Here is an 18,636-nt window from a genome sequence, read left to right on the forward strand (position 1 = left end):
CTGAGCTCAGTCTGCTTGGATCTCCCTGTGTAACTGTAGCAGTGTACTAACAAAACTAAGCCAGAGATGACATTTCCACCCAAAATTCCATATTTCCACTTATCTCCTAAGTTAAAAGGTCTTCTTACTTGTACGTTGATCACATGGGGATATTAAGTAGCTTTCAGCAGCAGTTAGATTCCTCTCAATACAAAAGATTAAAAGTGTACCACCTTCAAATGACGTTCTGGCTTGATCTATTGGCTTTAGTTAACTTATTTTTGAAGCAGGGATTCTGAGCTTTGTTCCTCCATATTTAATGTTTTTGGTAACATCACATTCTGGTTTCCACAGACAAACTGTCCTTGGACTCTTGTATTAACACATCAGCACTTCCTCTCTGAAGAATATAGTTGTAACTAACACTTGATTGAGAGGGAAGTGAATATAGTTGGATCCAGCTGAGACTTCAGTAGGCACTTACATTTCTCTGACTGCTAACTGTATAGAAGACAGAAGCACAAGTAGGTAAACTTCTAATCTGGTCAGTGTAGTTTTCCCGTTTGTCCCATTTATCAAAGAATTCACCCGCTCATGTGTAGTGCCACTGCACTGTGAGCAGCAGCTAGAGCTGCCCCTTGTGCTGGTTGTGCTCCTGGAGCTCTTGTGAGTATGGGTTGAAAATGGCAGCAGACCTCAAGGAGCTGAGGGAAAGCAGGCGTGTGCCTGTCAGATGGGTCCTGTGGCTTCCAGTCAAGAAGCAGAGGTAGAATCCATTTTGGAGTTCATGTCTATGTCCATTTCTTTGGTTCTCTTTATTACTGAACGTGTTTTTTTCTGGAATGTATGAAGAATTGTTCAGTTTCAGTCTAGCTCTGCTGTTTTCTAACTGTATTTGCTCTACAGACTTCCAGCAGTGCATCAAAAGAAAGAACTGCTGATGCTCAGTAGCAGAATAGTTGTCTGAGGAAAGTGAATGTGTAGGTTGTGTTACAGACACCCAGCTGCAGTGTTCAGCAACCAAGATGCTCTGTAGATAGAGACTGGTTTCTGAGAGAGGGGAAAAAAAATAACAAGGAAAGGATACGTATGCCTTTAAACGCCCTTGATCCCCGTTCTCTCTGCCTGACCTTGCGTGCTTGCTGCTGTTCCCAACAGGAGCATATTCAGCCAGGATTCCTTTGCTGCCCTTTATCTGCAGACAGGCCAGGAGGCAGCTGCTTTTCATTCCTGTGCTAAACCCTGCTGGGTAATCTCTTGGGAGTTGGGGGAGGCCACAGGGAAAGTAGCCCACAGGCAGCTTCCAGCTAACGCTGCCGGAGCTTCACTGCTCAGCCTTCCCTGTGTGGCTGCCAGTAGAGCAGTGTGGTCTCTGCTGGTCCCACCTGGACTCCAGCAGCATCTAAGCATTTCGCCCAAGGTGACCTGATGCAGCACTGGATGAAAGCACGGCTGTAGCTAAGAGGGCCTGAAAACCTGCCTGGTGTTTGGAGCAAAGGGCTGTGAGCGAGCCTTCCCAAACTTTGTTACTACAGCAGTTCAGTGTCTGCTGATCACGTCCTGCAGGCCAGTACCCAAATCCTAGCAGGCAGTATCCATGCACGCCCTCTGCACCCATTTGTGAGGAAGCAATAGCTTCCATAGGCTGTGGAGGTAGTGAGACCCAGTCCCTGACTTGGGAAAAGTTAGATTTTCAGAAAACAGACAATGAGGAAGAAATGAGGTTTGATTCTGCAGTCCTGTGAGTCCACACTTCCTCAGAAAGCACTGACATGCAGTCATCAGCTATTCAGGCTGCTGAGGGAAGATAAAAGGAAACAAAGATAGACAGCAGTGGAGAAGGAAACTGGTTCTCACATCCTCTCTATGCTCCAGTTCTGCCTTTTGAAATACCGGGTCCTGGTGGGCTGAAATGCATTCCCCCCCAGCCCCTCCCTCAAATTACCCAGCACCACACTGCACAGTGGGCTTTTCACATGAGAGTGCTGGCTCTGATCAGCAGCAGGCAGAGCCCTGATGCAGCCAGCACGGCCTCCCAGCTGACTCAGCGTGGTGCTGGGCCGGGCGCCAGAGCTGAGCCACGTATCTTTGGTGCTCACATGCTCTCACGTACCCCCATCTGCTCTGCACAAGCTGGACCCGTCCAGGAAAGTTGTCCTTGGAGGGAAAGAACTTTAGGAAAGATAACAGTGAGAACTGCAAAGTTCCCACCACAGCAGCTGGGAAATCCTTACCCAATGCTGTCCATGGACCTTTATCGGATGACTTCTTTTCTGGGGACTTACATGGCTGTGCACAGCCGCAGGGCACAGTGCAAAAACATGTTCCTAGGTCTCTGTGCTCTTGAAGGTGTCCTGCTGCTATCACACCCCAGAGCTGCTCCCTGCCCTTGTAGCTGTGCACTGTTGTGCCCATCGTTCACAGAAACCAGCGATTCTGCTGGTACTTTGTGGTTCCTCATACGGCATTTTTGTCTCAATTTTAGATGAAGGGGGGCTACGGACTGCCTGGATGCAGAGCAAGATATTTAAAATTATCACCTTCTCTGCATCCAAATGCAGAGACTTCTTGTCTGACAAGCAAATGAATGTCCCTGCAAAGAGAAGCTGCAATGAGAGAGAGGGGGAACAGCATGTGAACCTGTCGAGGTGCCCTTGGCTGAACCCCATCCAGGAACACCAAGGCAAATGCAGTTAATGAGGACCAAGCTCAGCCTCCTCAGCACATCCCAGCTGCTGCTTTAAACAGCATCTGTTTGGGGAATGGTGACTCTAAAAGCTTTCCTTTCCAAAGCACATATAACAAGATTTCTTTCTGGTCATGCAGCAAAGGGGGCAGGTGGGCAGGAGGTAGTAAGTAATTTGGTTTACTAAATAGGTGTGTTTCGGGTGGGTAGACAGGATTGTGAGGCCAGAATTGCTAAGGAGAAAAAAATAAAAGATTCTCAGTAGGAAAAATCCCCCAGATTGCACAGGAAAAATGGAGAAAAGCAAGGACACAAAGCATCAGCCAAATGGAGTGGTGCAGGCAGAAACACTTCCCCACGCCCTGTGTAGAAGCTACTGAGCAAAGACGTTGCTGGGTGCCATAAAAGATCTGAAGCAAAGAGTGTTTAAAGAAAAAAAAATAATAAAAGGGTTTATTCTTCTCCCTCTTTTCCTTTCAAAGAGGTCTGGCAGGAAGGCTGTATTTTAGCAGTTGCCCTTAGGGTTGGGAACCCACTGAGGAGAGCGAGCCTGTAACTGTCAAATGGGTTTTTCCTAAAGAGGTGGTATTTGCACTGGAAATACTCCCCAAAAGTAAATGCAGCAAAGCATCATTTCTCTGAGAAGACCGTGCTGTGTGAAGAACCCAACAGGCAGCTGAAAAAGAGAAGACAGCACACAATGAAACACAGAAGCTGCCACAGTGCCTGAAATTCAGGCTCAGAGATAAATGTCTTGCTGAACATTTCTCCCAAAGCCTGGCTGTCCCATCCTGCAACACAAACTGTTCCTTAGAGTGGAGGATGTTGCTTCATAGCATTTTACACTGGGTGTTGTGGCTGGAGGTGGCAGTGGGAACGTGCTTTGTTCCCAGCTCTGTCTATGCCTTCTGTGGTCTAAATGGAAAAATCACTTCGCTTTTTGATTTCTATTTGGTTATTAGATCCATCTGCTGGATTGGGAGTATTTATCTAGTGAGGATTAGAGAAAATGCTTTGTAAAATCCTTCCATTAAAGACATGTCAAGCAAAGGAATTGATGGTGATTCCCCGCTGCAGGTGTAGATGTGTGTTGAGAGCTCTCTGTGTGATGGTCTGTGTGGTAGAGCTGGCAGACAAGCTCCCTGCTGTCAGGAGCTCTGCTTCAGCTTGGATGCTGTGCTGTGCTGTGGTGCCTGGGGAGGTGCTGCTCCACGTGGCACATGCACTGCAGTGCTCCAGGGGAACAGAGCTGGTGCCAGCCCCTGGTGCTGCCCCTGAACAGCTGTAGCTGTAGGCCTCCCTGGGAGGTGGCTTATATCCTTTTCTGTTGCAGGGAAGATTCTCTGGCGCATTCTGTCTGCAGAAGCACTGGATTTCTTCAGAACATCTTACATAGGAACAGGCTTGCAGGCCTATAAAGAGCCTGTATCCAGCCAGGACACTCGAGGACAGTCCGTAAATCTACTGACATATGTGTTCAGATTACACAGAATTGGAGAGCAGCACTGGTTTTAATCTCATCCAGGTTTTGGTACTTTTTCTGCTCAGCATACCCCACAGGTGAAACATGGCACTAGTGCAAGGGAGTGAACTGATGCCATCTGTACCTCTTTGACACATGCCATTGCTTGCAGGGTATTCTCCTCCAGGCTCTTGGCAGCTTAGTGATGTGTCCCAACATGGTGAGGCCCCTTGCTCAGTGCTGGCCAACTCAGTTCCTTTGGCTCTCTCAGTCCTTGCAACTCTACTGGGGCCATAAAATAAGAGGACAAATAATGATCTGCTCATTGCAATGGTGAAATAAGCAGCTATTCATTAAGAAATCAATTTGGACATTGTAGCAATGAGAATAGTATAAGAATCAAGGTAGAAATGAGACCAGCATGCATTTTTTGTATGCCATCTTAATGACCACTGGGTCGAACTCCATTCGGTGAGCAAATCAGCTGTGATTGATCCATCCCTTCTGCTCCCATGTCATCCCCAGACACCCAGTGACCTTCTTCCAGCTTCTCTAAGGAGAATCAACAAAAGGAGGTAGCTGAGTTTGTGCTCAGACAACATCCTGGAGCCAGGTGCTTTGGTGTTACAAAGAACAGCTGGATTCGTTGTTACAGGGACTCCTAGCCGGGAGCAGGAAAAGAAGAGGCAGCATTTAGGGATGTGTGGTGAACCTAGTTTAGACACTTAAAAGGGGAAAGAGAGCTGTAGTGGGAAAAAGAACACGGCAGTTTGAATCCTAGGCACTTTCAGGACTATTTTTAAATGCTTTGTAGTGTTTTCGGAGACAAGGGGCCAGCAGCTCAGCCAGAAGCAAGCTGATCACAGGTGGGTGTTCTTCAGACAGTACGTCGCTCGTGCATCTCAGATACAGCTTTCAGCACCTGTGCTTTTCCTGCTCTGAACCTCCAGCAGGGATGCCAGTGCCCTGCAGTATTCCTTGCACCCCCTCCTTGCTAACCCACTCAGCTGTGCCGAGCTGTGCCAAACCCTGCTGTGGTTCCCTTCTGCTGAGAAACTTCAGAGAGGGTAAGGTAGAGCCATTCTCCCTGGTGCCTTGTTAGATGCATACCCTCGATCTGCAGGCTGCACAGGCTCTGTTGTCAGGACCTTCCCAGAGCTGCTCACCTCCCCTATTCTCACACCAGTGTAGTCTCAATTCCTTGCTTTTTTTTCCCCTCTTGCAGTTACTGCTGCCTGCTATTTCTCTTGTGCTTCACCATTTAGACCCTAGGAGAGCTTTTGTTGTGTAATGTCTGCTTTAACCTTGTCAAACAAGTATGTGAGTACTGAAAGGAAGGCTTCCACACTTCCATTGCATCCTGTGCAATACATTATTTTACTACCTAGATGTATTCTGTATCATTTTGCTGGATTTACAAAACCATCTTTTTTTCCCCCTCCACAAGAAAGGAGTGTGAACATCTCAGTGCTGTTCCCAAGCAGAGCACAAAGCTCTCCTCAGTCATTACCTACAGAGCTTCAGGAACTGCTTCCTAGAAAGCATTGTTCACATGTCAGGCTGCTGCTGTACTCAGGTGGTTATGAGGAGGCAATAACATGCTGGTCTCATAATGCTATCTTAAAAATCCATTATTAGGGACTTGCAAATTGGCAGCAATTGTTCCTGTTTACGGTAAGGAAAGGGGAGATGTGAAACAGAATTTTGGGAGATTCTGCATATTTTAATTCTCTCAGAGGGAGATGGGTGCTGGAGTTTCCTCCTTGGCACCAAGTAGGCAGGTGAAGTCATAGACATGCCCTGCTGCTGCTGGCAGTTTGCTTTCTGTTGGAAGCAAAGCACATCTGGTGTATCTCTCAGCTTGCTGGTGAAGTCTGTGTGACTTTCACATTTGTAACTGAAAGGGAAAGACCTGTCAGAGACAGCATGAAGTCTTGTTGCTCTGGGGAAGACCATAAGGCAGGAACAAACACATGAGAAGTGTTGAGACAGCAGTGATCACAGAATGGCATGAAAGCAGAGCTCCCTTCCCACTGACACCAACAGTGGTGCAAATTTCAGCATACCTGGCGCATAGCTCCTCGTACCTGAGAGCAGGGAACGGGCATGCATGCCTGATCTGTGTTCTGGGTAAGCAAGCAGCCAAGTCAGCCTCGTGCAAGTGGAAAAAACATAAGCAAACCAGTGTGAAGATTCTGATATTCTGATAGACGTTCCAGTGGCATTTTATTTTCCGTTCCTGGTGTTAAGAGGGAAAGTAATACCCAGGTGCTACTACAGCACTGTTGCTGCAATCAGAGAAGGAAAATCTCCAGGAGGGTCTGGGAGCTCAGTCAGGGCACGTGGCAGGGGCCATCAGATCCATTGCTTGGTCTGAAACCCGCTGCAGTCAGCAGGATGGTTTCCATTGATTCCAGGAGCAGACGTTGCTGCTGAGCACAGGAATAACTGCTGTGCGTGTGAGGGGTGATCTCTGAGCAGGGCTTTCCATCATGGTGTCACTGCAGCCAGTGTCACGTGTGCTTGACTGGAAACATTAGAGCCTTCCAGGCTCCTCCATGGCCCACTCCCAACAGCTGGCTCCTGCTGCCAGAGGGATTTGCTCCAGTTACACAGCTCACCCAATTATCTCCCATGACAGGGAAAGAAAACTTGCTCAGTGATGAGAGATCATTACAAATTACAAGCTCTGTGAGTTTGGGACAAACGAACCCCCTAAGTGCTGCCTGGTTGAACACTGTCTGTGTTCTGTGTGATAAATAACAGCTGACTTTTTCCATCGCTAGGAAATGAATCACTGTGGAGGCAAAACCAAAAAGGAGTCTCAATCCAGCTAGGAGACCTGAGAAGGAAGCTGCTGGAGGAGAGACGTATACTAACTCCACTGGCCTGTGGCCTGTCTTACACTTATTAACAAATGTCAACAACTAGGTAATGTCCTTCCTTTGTTCTTTCTGACACTGGCCCAGGACTTGGGGGCTAAGGCACAGAAACGTTCATTTTCCCCAGCTCTGTAAATTCTGTGTCTTGAAGGATAAGTCATGATCCATGTAAATTATAGTATCTGTTAGTGCAGCCCAGAGAATTTGAGTCTCATTTGGAAAAAAAGCTGTGGCTGAATTAAACCAGACAGAGGTAGTGTTCAGAAATATCTGGTTCACACCCTTTCGCAGGCTTCTTCTGAATAAGAGAGCTGAGTCAGGACTGTAACCAGAGGACAAAGCTGGAAAAAGGGAGGTCAAAGGGAGAATTTGATTTCCTTCCTAAGTTTTGTCGATGCATTCAGAAAGCACCAGGTACAGTCATCATCTTGTTCTCTTCATTGCAGCTGTGAGAACTTAAAATAGGTTGGAAATAAATTTCTGGATTTCGGGGACTTGCATGTCACAGGATTGTGACTATGCTTTGTTTGCAGCTGTTTTATCCAGGCAAGAAGTCATGGGATACGTCCAACCACATCAGGCTTCACTGAATTGAAGTGTGGAAATGGCCAGTGCCTTGGGTTTTAAACAGAGTAAAATGGAGACTGCAAGCCCTGATGCACCTGGTCTGTTGTGTCATGGAAACATTTCTTCCTGCCTCTTGAAATGCTCAGATTACATCCTGATGCCTGAGATTCAGTTCCTTAGTTCAGCTTGGATATTACTGGTTACAGAATCCAGGCACTGCTTGCTTTCGTGCAGCAGCTGCACATTGTGTGGTGAAGTGCTTCCTTTAATTCATTCTTAAGTGACTTGCTTTTAGTCCTGCAGCATGACCTCTCACTGCAGGATGTGCTTCCCAAGCATGAGTCAAGGGAGGAAGAGCTGTGCTGAGGGGAAGGCACTTGTGTTCACAGCCCAAACCCATCCTCCATCTATTCATCCATCCGCTTTCCCAGAGCTCCAGGTCAGAGATATCTTGTGAAGGGCAAGCAGCACAGCAGCCAGAGAATCATATAGCTGGTGAAGTCACCATGAACTGTTTGCTCATGTGCCAAGGGATAGTGAAAGAAAACTTCAAATCTGGCTAAAAATAATATAACCACTAATTATTAGCTTAACTTTGCCACACCAGCTGTGTTGTGTAGGACCATCTGGTAGACAGAACACGAGGTTGTGATGTCCTGTTTGTGTTTCTACCTGCAAGCTGAATGCTGATCCCTGGGTGAATGTGTGAGTAAGGCTTGCTAACCTTGAGGTACTGCTGCTGCTATGAGGCTGTGGTCTTTAGAAATGTGTGAAGACAACGGAGCAGGACAGAGAAGATCTAGAGGAAGGTAAAAACTTCTGCCTATAGTTAAACACCCTTGGTGGCTTTGTTACTATGTCCATATGAGCTACTGTGCTTAGCTCCCACTGTCACATATCTCTAGATTGGAGGCAAATAGCAGAAGTGCCACTGGTGATGCATAACGCAATGCAAGTGCCAGAAAGTCAGTCCACTTCCCCCATTGCTCAGCTTCCCCTCTGCCCTTACAGCTCTGTTCATTTCTGTTGCAGGGAGCAGCCAATCTTCAGCACCAGAGCCCATGTTTTCCAAATTGACCCTGCTACCAAAAGAAACTGGATCCCCGCCAGCAAACACGCCTTGACTGTCTCCTATTTTTACGATGCCACGCGCAACGTGTACCGGATCATCAGTGTGGGGGGCACCAAGGTAGGGAGCATTTGCTGACAGCATCACAGCTGGAAAGCAAGTTTGTCTCCAACTGATGTCTGTTCTGGATGCTTTGTGTCACGTTGATTAGTTTCCAGCATGGGGCACTCTGGTGTCTTTACTACAAGGAATAGAAGATAAAGCACTGCCTCCATGCCTGAATGCACTCAGTATGGACACTAGGCTCTGTGCTAATGAGAAGTGTGCTTTCTTCTCTCTCGCTCCTTGGCTCTTTCCTCTCTGAGCATGCAAAAGAGATCTTTCTAAGAGCCTTGATCCTGTGCTAAAACTGACCCATGTAGACAGAAGGAACAAACAGAGGTGCTGCAGTCTGTTCAGTCGCTACCCCCAAGACAAGGTTAATTCTCCCTAAACTGCTCTTGATAGAGATTTTTCTGACTTGTTTCTGAAGACCTCCAGTGGCAGAGATTCTGCAGTCTTCTCAAGCAGTTCATTGTGTTGCTACTCTAACCAACAGTGTTCTGTAATAGCTTGTGCTAAGTGCAGTTTCAGCCTTTTACTTCTTGTTTTTTTAATTCCTACTTGCCATGAAAGTGAAGAACATCAGAAAGTTGTTCAGTCCCCAGAGGCATTCTGCATCTTTTCTTTTCTTCTGGCAATGGAGATAAAGATTACTCTACAATAAAGATTGTAACATTCAGGCTTTCTTGTTTATTTTTTTCTTACAGTAGACAAAAAGATTCACACCTGTTTGTGTTTCATAGCTAGACTAGAAAGACTTTTGGTCACCAGAACCCTGAATAGCTGTTTTATTAAAAGAGAGTTTCTACCCTGAGTTCCAAGAGTGCTCAGTGATTGTGGTGATCCCATACTACACCCTGGGGCAGCAGGATGGAGTTCTCTCTAACTCATTTTTGCCTCTCTCCACAGGCAATCATCAACAGCACCATCACCCCCAACATGACCTTCACAAAGACATCCCAGAAATTTGGACAGTGGGCAGACAGCCGAGCCAACACAGTATATGGACTGGGTTTTGCTTCAGAGCAGCACCTCTCCCAGGTAATGTGGCAGATGCTGGTAGAGACCTGATCCCAGTAAGAAAAATGTCCCTGAAACCCAGAAGGAGAGATCAGACTCAGGAGGAAAAAGAAACATTGGGGTCCTGATGTAGTGCTGTTCCCAGTGTGCTAAAACCTAATTCAAGATGCAAAGATATGAGGAAATGGTTTAAAGTAATCCTTGTAGAGCTTCTTGATTGTTACAAGATGAATTTGGACTTAGGGCTCCATGAGTATTCAGCTGCTCTCACAGTTCTGAGTGCTGGAATCATGGGCAGGTAGGGGCTATTTCCTCACTTTTATTATTAATTGAAGTAGAAAGCACATAAAATGAAATAACGAAGGGAGGAGTGACCCAGACATTGATTCTAATTTGTCCTACATTTCAGTTTAGCAGCAGAGTGACTTTTCTGCTTCCTTCCAGTTCGCAGAGAAGTTCCAGGAGGTGAAAGAAGCAGCACGTTTGGCAAGGGAGAAGTCCCAGGATAAAACAGAACTGACCAATCCTGCCCTGAGTATCACATCTCACCAGGTAATGCTTGGGGATGTGCAGGGATAAAGCTTACTGCAGAGCAGCGGCTGCTAGGGAAAATGGTCACTGTGCTGATCTCCTCTAGTAACTTTTGCTTCTGTCTTTTCTGCCCAAAAGCTTTCTTGATAGACACTGAGGTTGGAGGTTCTCTTTCTGATGACACCTGTGACCCTGATGTCGCTCTGCTGAAGCACATGAAGTGGATAAAATGATTTCTGCTTAAGTGGAGTTCTTGGAAGGTTTACACTCCTCCCTCTTTGCCAGTTCAACATTTGTCTTGATAAAACCATGCTGGAGGAGGTTTTGGGTTTTCTGTTAGTGGTGATGGTAGTGGTTTTTGGCTTTATTTTCTTTAGAGTTACTGGCTCTCTGTGGACTCAGTGTGACAGTAATAGGCAAGCAACATGCAAGAATGCATGCTGCCTGGCTGAAGAAGATAGAAGAAAAGATACATGGCATTTCCAGCCATTTTTGTTCCCTTGCTGGGGCTGCAGGGGAGTTCCTCTCTTAAGTGTCTCTGGGAGCTGATGGTGCCAGTCTCAGAAAGACAAAGTGATTTCTTAGCACTGGTGACTGGGGAGTCCCTGCTATATTTCTTCCATTTCTGCCCTGCTTCCACTGTAGAAGAGAAGGAGCTGTGCTATCCCTGCAGAAATCACTACCTTCCACCTTGGGGAAATCTTCACTAAGAGATGCAAGCATGACAACCAGTCATTCAATTTCATTTTTCCCCAGACCAGAAAGCTGAAGCCCGTCACTTATCATTCTCACATTTGTCACACTTGCAATTGCTGCCTGTCCCTGTATAACAGCAGCAGGAGCGCGGAGAGGAGAGGATAAGCTGTGGAGATGTCTGCGTATCTTTTTCTCATGTTGCAGCAGTTTGGCATCGATGGTGAAGTTGCCCTCCCAATTGTGCTCTCCAGGGCTATGGATTTCACTGAGCTCCTGGCAGAAGGAGAGGAGCTGTGGGATGGAGGATGCTGCGTTCTCTGGGTTGAATACAGATGGAATGGCAGCAGGAGGAGGAGGGAGTGTGAACAGTACCTTGGCCTGCAGGGAAAAGAGGGGGAGGTAGAGGCAGTGGCTCTCAAGAGACTGGAAGTGTCATGTGGAATGGAAAAATGGGCAAAACCCACCTAGGTTTTGGCTCCCACTATCTTAGTCCCATCTTAATATGTGGCACATGAGTAAGAGAGTTGAATAGAGCATTCGTAGCAGAACCAAGACAGATTCATGGTCAGCTGCAACTATGAGAGCTTCCCTGGCTGGGAGGCAAGCAGAGAGTGGAGAAACACTCTGCTGTTCTGTTTATATCAGGCTGAGTGCAACAGATGTCACAATAGGATGTGTCCATTTCCCATGCACAGCTACAGCAGAAGGTATGAGGTGATCAGAAGGTGATTTGGCACGCATCTTGGAAGTGGCCTTAAGGCTCAGTTCATTCTTCGTACTTGACTCAGCAGTGCTAAAATGGCCTCAGTGTAAGCCCATGCTCACCCTTCCCATTCAGCATGCCTCATCTCACCACGGGAGAGCTCACACATAGGTATGCATGACCCCTGCCTGCAGCCATCTGGCAGCCAGCACTCAGCACATGCAGCGTTTGCTGCCGTGTGGGCATGCAGGCCTTGTCCTGCTTCCCCCAGCCTGTACACACATCATCTCCTACTACTGGTTTGCAGTCCCTGCGTTAATGCAGCTTCAAACATGAGCTTCATCCTTCAATAATTGATCGTTTTTCTGTTTGCAAGTGAGCAGAAAGCAGGCCTGTCTCCTGACATTAAATCAGGGTTCTCTGATTTTCTGCATTTGCACTAGCTAATTTAGGCTTCAGACTTAAGAGGAAATCCCAGGACAGCAGTTTTCTCCCATCCCCTAGTACCTTTTAGGTCAATCCCCATCTTGTTTTAGCATCTCCATCACAGAGTAACTGTGGGTACTGCGAGTAGCAAAACATTGTGGAGCATCTTCAACTGCTACCAGTTTCAGCTGAACTCACAGGAGCAACAGACCAGAACAAAAACTTTTGCACCTTGCCTGCCTCTGTTTCTCCACCTCTAAAAAGAGCTTTGTGGGGCAAGATGAGGCAGGGTTGTATTTTGCAGGTCTTGCTTCTCGATTGCCCTCTGGAAGGCTTCTTGAAGCTGGTGTTCAATACATCTTGTGGCCCAGTCTGGCTCTATTTTTAGATGTCAGATGACTCTGAAGACAGGTGGCTGTCCTTATCACAGGCTTTTAAGGGCTACCTATCAACTCCAGTGGGCTCACCAGCCACCTGGTCTCACAGCCCTCAACTAAGAATCCCAAAGTCTCATTACTCAGAGTCTTTTTATAGTTTGCCACGTCTGTGCCAAGTTTCTTTCCTGCTATGAAGGGAGACCACGAAGACAGGGTCTTCTGGAGAGAAGGATATAAAGGTGGCTTTGGATTTTGCATGTTCACTGCTATTCTGCTGTCAGTTTCCCTCAGGCTGGGAGGATGAATCCATCTCTTCTAGCTCTGATTTGCACAGGAACAGGGAGGTATTAGAGAAAGGGGTGTACTTTAGGAGTATGAGTCTTTTCTTCCACGCTTTGAAAAGTGAGTGACAGTAGCAGAGTTTCCCTCCCTTGAGCCCCACAGTTCCAGTGGTACATGGTGTCTTAATTCAATGTACTGAAACGAGTTGCAGCTGAACACAGGTGGCATAGCTAGGTCTGTGTTCAGAGTGCATTAAGCCTTTGAACTGCTCTGAGAACCAGCAAGAAAGTCGTGTTAAGAATTCAGTAAAACCCTGAAACAGCCAGCTTGAGCAACTTGGCACGTTGGGCACAGCCATGGGACTCAAATTACAGGCTGTAACATCACTGGCATTTGTCAAGGGAAAGCTGAGGGCCAGAGAATTCAGTACCTCAAGTCAGGAGGGAGGAAGAGCTGTGTGGGCAAGCTGTGAGCCCACCTGTTCAGGGTGTCTGTGCACTGGGATCACTGCCCCAACATAGCATGGAGGCAGGGAAAGGGAAGACGTGAGAGCAGAGCATCTGCTGGAAGAGCTGAGCAGGACAGACACCAGCTCCCCTGTCCAAGAGAAAGCCCTGTGTCTGTATGTTTCTGAAGTCGTAATTACACCATGATTGATTCTGCTGAGCTATACATGAGGGTCTTTGCCATGTAAACGTTGTGCACAGCACTATAGGAGCTGACATTGAAAGCTGGGGTCTCGCACACAAACACAAGAAATGAGAGCCAGCCCTGTGAACCCAGGTTGTGAATGAGTCTGCAGGAATCCGGTGGCCACAGTTTTTCTTTGCTGCCCTATGATAACCGCCTCTTCCTCATCCCTCAGGTACTTCCCAGCCCCATCATCAGCTCAAATGGACCAGGAGAAGATAAACTATTCAGGAGCCAAAGTGCTGATGTTGAGATAAGCACAGAGAAGGAGCGTCTGAAGAAGATGCTTTCAGAAGGGTGAGGCTGCAATGAGTTCCTGGCTTCTAAATTCTCTGTTCTGGCAGGATTTGGAGCATGTTCTGTTCTCCTAGTGCCCATAGAGCTCCTAAATAACCATGTGATCTCAGCTCAAACTGACGAGATCTGATGGGGGTCAAACTGCTGACCCCATAATACTTGTTTAGTTAGCCAAAGAATGCTCTAAGTTTGCTGTTGCCCAAACCTTCCACTGTAACAATTTCCTTTCTCCCCAGGTGAAAGTTTTTTTTTCAGTTCAGGGGTGAAATCTGTTATTCCTGCAGGATGGGAAGGAGAACGCTTTGAGTCTGCAGCAGGGATGAGTTCACACCACTTATCTACAAATCAGTAGTTTGTGATACCAGAAGATGTTCACACTTTTCCAGCTGGCCTAAGGCTGCATTTGTGTTAATTCCCCTGATGATTCCAGCAAAGTCCCTGCTGCTTCTGCTCTTTGTTCAAAAGACTCTGGGCTGGATTCTGCCCTGCGGCTCCTGCTGAGCTCCCAGCTGAACACTTAGAATACTTTTAAATTAAAAGCAAGTGTCCTTTGCTGCCTTCTCCCGAGTTGGGTGGTAGGGTTTTACTCAAAGCAAACTCAGATCCAACAGGGATTTAAAAATGGATTCACAATCCTACATTGCCAACCCCCCCTGACCATTAATGACACTGTGTGGTTTCTGCAGTTTCAAGGAAACACACGTGACCTCAAAGTTGAATATTATCAGAGGATAAAGGAAAGAGAAGCAGATTCAAGGATTGGAGGATACATTTAAATTTGAGAAGTGAGACAAAAAGCAAATAAAAAGCTGTGCAGGGTAGAGAGCTGCCCAGCATCTCCAGGAGCATGATTTCAGTGCACATTTGCAATATGAGGGAACGAAACCTTTATAAGAAGACTCTCATGCTGTCCTGCATGCTTCCCTATTCTTTACACAGCTCCGTGAGTGAGGTCCAGTGGGAAGCTGAATTCTTTAGCCTTCAGGACAACAACAGCAAACTTGTGGCTGCTCTCCATGAAGCCAATGCCAATGTGGACCAGTGGAAGAAGCAGCTGGCTGCGTATCAAGAGGAGACGGAAACACTGCGGCAGCGGGTGAGCAGAGGAGGGCCCTTGTAGAACAGGTCAGAGGAAACCCTGTTCCAGAGCCAGGTGGTGCCCTTGACCCCGTTCTCCCATCAGTTTTCATGGGTGTCAAATTCAGGATGCTGTGTGAGTCTGGCAGGGAAGATGTGTCAAGGAATAAGGTCACGCAACCAGGGGCCTCTCACAAGAGCTCCTTTATTCTGCAGAGCAAGCTGGGAGTGTGCTGAGTCCCTGTAGATAAAGGGAGGAAACCAGAACACTAAGTTAGAATACTGGCTTCCCTTCATATTTCTCCAAGGTAGTTCCTAGCTGCCAGCACTGCTGAGTAAGGCCTGTTTTCCTCCAGAGCTGGGCATCAGGACAGCCTTTTGGCTGCTGGCAGGAAGGATGAACATTGCTCTATCTGCTATAATTAGCTGGAATCTAAGCTGTAACATCATGAAACGGGGGTTGCACAGTACAAACAAGCCCTTGTTCAGTTGGAATAATAGCATCTTTTGACCTACGTAATGTCAAAGAGGTTGCAGATCAACTGAGGAGGCCTGTGTGCAACTGGGCAGAGGAGTGACAGTCACATGGCTGGGTTTTTTGGAAGGGAGGAACTGCAGTGTATTCAAGAAAGCATGTTAGGACAGTTGGAATTGCTCTGGAAAAGGTCTCTGGAGCCCTGGAGAAGGAAGCATAAAAGCATTTCACTTCTAGTGCATTCAAAAGACAGCAGGGTTTTATAGCAATTAACAGCTGTTCCCACTTGATGGCTGTTGTGTGGCCAGTCTGTGCAGTAAACAACCATCCCTCAGGATTCACTGTGCCTCTTCCTAATTCTCAGCAGAGGAGTCAGACAGTAAAAGAGTTGTACAGAGCAAATTTTCTCTTCTGCAACAGGAGCCTGCCTTAAGTATAACTGAGATCTTGGCTGTGCCTACACATATGTGCATTTTTCAGGGCTGGCTGGCATGAGCTTCCATTTCCTTGCCATCGCTCTGTGAATTCTCAGCTGTTTGGTGGCTGTTCTCACAGCCAGGAGACAGGAGTTAGGCTTTCATGAGTGAGGGGCAGCCAGTGGGGACTTTGTAGAATCACAGAATAAACAAACTCATTGGAACATCCAGACAGTTGTCTCCAAACCAGGACGTTGTGGGACCAGAGCTGGTTGATTCTGGCTGTAACTATGTGAGCCTCACAGCTCGTGGCCACGGTTACATGAATCCTAGTGCAGGCTGCCCTTGTTTGTGGGAAAGTGTTTGGATTCAAGTGTGTCCATGTGAGAGTACTCAGTGCTGGAGCTGCACTTGCAAAGCTCAGCACAGGCCCTTTGAGAGCTCAGGCCTCATCAGCAGCTGCTGCAGACTTTCTGACTAGCCTTTAAAAATGAATCTTGTCATGAATAATTTAAGCCACTGGGCTGAATTTTTTGGGAATGGGAAGCACACTTGGACAAACCCTTCCTGCTGGCTCTGCTGTGACTGAACTGCAGTAACTCCCTTGCCCACAGCAGTATCAATCTGGGGCTGTAAATGGTGCTGGATCTGGCCATTGCTATGAACTATGGGCTCGTGTGCTTGATGTCAGCCAGTCAGAATTTACTGTAAGTGCAAGACTGAAGGAGAAAGCAGAGATGGAGTCTCTAAACAGGATTTTGCTGCAGTGTGTGTTTGTGTATGATCTACGCAGAGCAGAAGGAGGGACATTTTTTTCCCAGTAGCCACAGGATTTGAGCTGTTACCCTGTTGCAAGCTCAGTTGTGTTTGCAAGAGATCCAGAACATGACAGAAAATGCCTGTTAGTAATAAGATGTAGGGACATTCCTGTGTCTCTAAGCATAACTCCCTTCCTTCTGTGTAGGTAGCAGAACTGGAGTCACAGGGGGCTCATGACTCCTCCAGTGAGAACAACAAGGAAGAGCTGAGCCAAACCCTGGAAGAACTGGAACTGCTGATCAAGGCTAAAGATGAGGTAATATCCCCATGAAGCAGAGATCTGAATTCTGCTGAATCTGGGTGGCCTGTCAATCACCAACACCCTGTCTGTTATTCATAGCTTCTCTGAGATCAGGTACCTCATGCTGTTGCACATGATGCTACGCAAGCCAGGAGCCTTCATAAGCCAGCACAGGACAGGGGCTTAGAGAGGGGCAATAGGTACAGTGAAATGGAAATTTGAAAAAGAGCATTAAGGAAGCCAAACTTTTGAGCTGCGTATGGTTATAGGATCTTTGCAGCAAGGGAAAGAGCTTTTGTTGAGATCTGTGGTGGGAGCTGGCCCTCCTGGGACAAAGGTGGATCTGGTGTGATGCTCTTCCCCCTTGTGTTTTAGGAGATTCAGATGCTGAAAAGCCAAAAATGCGGCCGATGGGAAGCAGAGGGCGAGCGTGAGGAGACACTACAGAAGCTCCAGGTAATGATGGCAGGTCTGGGGCACCTCTGCACTTGGAGGAGAGAGACCATTTTTCCTTTGAGCTTAAGAGTAAATGTCAGCGCTGCTGAACTGAACGCTGCCTCTGGGTGATGGGACTGGTCCTTGTCTCTGCCTTCCTCCACCCAATTTGTGTCCCTCAGAGATTAGACAGGATGCCATCAGCGGGCAGTGGCAAACCCGACCTGCACATACTCTCCTCTACCCCTTGCTGTAGACCTGGCGTGGGACAGAAGTGGGATGGTGGCATCCTGTGACCTGTCCATCTCTCTGAAGTCTTGCTCAGCCTGCTGGATGGCCAGCAATGGCTGAGGGAAAAGAGCTATGGCTCAATCTGGCTGGCAGGAGGGATGCAAGCTGCTCTGCACCTCAGGGCAGGGACACAGATGGAAGCACGATCTGTGCAGTCTCTGGGGGCACTGCCTGCGTTTGCCTATCTGAGTTACTGAAGAAGGAGGGGATCTGTCACAGGGCTCAGCCCTGCACCCAGACACTGCTTTTCATGCCAGGATAGTATTTCTAAACATCAAATGCCATCAGTCTTGAAGATCAGTTTGTGAGAAATCCACATCACTAGCACCAGTTCAAACCTCATGCAGATGGCTGGGTCAGGGGACACGTTCATATGGATTTGCATGCTGGCATGCTGTGGCTTAATGTAGGCAGGGCCCCTGTGAGAGAGCTGATGCGGACCTGCGATGTCTGGGTGTGGGCAGCTTTGTGCTGGGGTGCTGATGGAACTGTTTGGTGGAGATAAGTGTGGAGATCTGTGAGCAGCACCTATCAGTGCTGGGGCAGCCACCTCACTGCAGCTGTGTCCTTTGGCAGGAGCTGGAGGCACGCAATGCAGAGCTGGAGCGCCGCCTTCACCTGGCCGAGCAGACACTGGCAGAGACCCTGTCTGAGAGGGAGAAGATCCAGAATGAGGTCACCAAGGTGGCAGAGATAATGGACGTGAAGATTTTTGAGCTCAGTGAGATCCGGCAAGGACTAGCTAAGCTGGTGGAGAGCAACTGAGCAGCAGCAAGCTCAGAGGAGACACCTCCGGAGGAGGGGAGCCTGACCTGGGACTGGTTGCTGACAGCAAATTTGATCACAGAACAGCCTTGAGGTCTGTTTGGGCAGGATATGCCAACATACCAGCAGCTGCCTGGACAGTGTGGTGACCAGCTGCAGCCACTTACTGCCCACTGAACAACGAGCTGGAGAGCAGAGAGGCCCTGAGCTCCTGTATCCTCCACAGGAAGCATCTACAAGTCACAGCCAGGCCTCTCTGGACCCTGTCGTGGCTGTGGCACAGTCCAGAGACAGCAGCTGTCCCTCTGCTGCCTTCCCAGCCTCCCTGCTGCCACAGTGTCTCCATTT

The 18,636-nt window shown here is 47.8% G+C and overlaps 1 protein-coding gene across 1 annotated transcript; it reads left to right on the plus strand.

Annotated features, from left to right (window-relative positions):
* Positions 1–8,320: 8,320 nt before the first annotated feature.
* HOMER3 (homer scaffold protein 3) lies at positions 8,321–18,288 on the plus strand (the record flags this gene model as incomplete). The annotated part of the gene is made up of 9 exons (XM_079546793.1): positions 8,321–8,385; positions 8,609–8,765; positions 9,657–9,788; positions 10,212–10,319; positions 13,648–13,769; positions 14,709–14,865; positions 16,702–16,812; positions 17,173–17,253; positions 18,100–18,288. The coding sequence occupies 9 exons, from the start codon at positions 8,321–8,323 to the stop codon at positions 18,286–18,288; spliced, it is 1,122 nt and encodes a 373-aa protein (XP_079402919.1).
* Positions 18,289–18,636: the final 348 nt, after the last annotated feature.

The sequence above is a fragment of the Tetrao urogallus genome (genome assembly GCF_951394365.1).
Source record: "Tetrao urogallus genome assembly, chromosome: 25".
NCBI lineage: Eukaryota > Metazoa > Chordata > Aves > Galliformes > Phasianidae > Tetrao > Tetrao urogallus.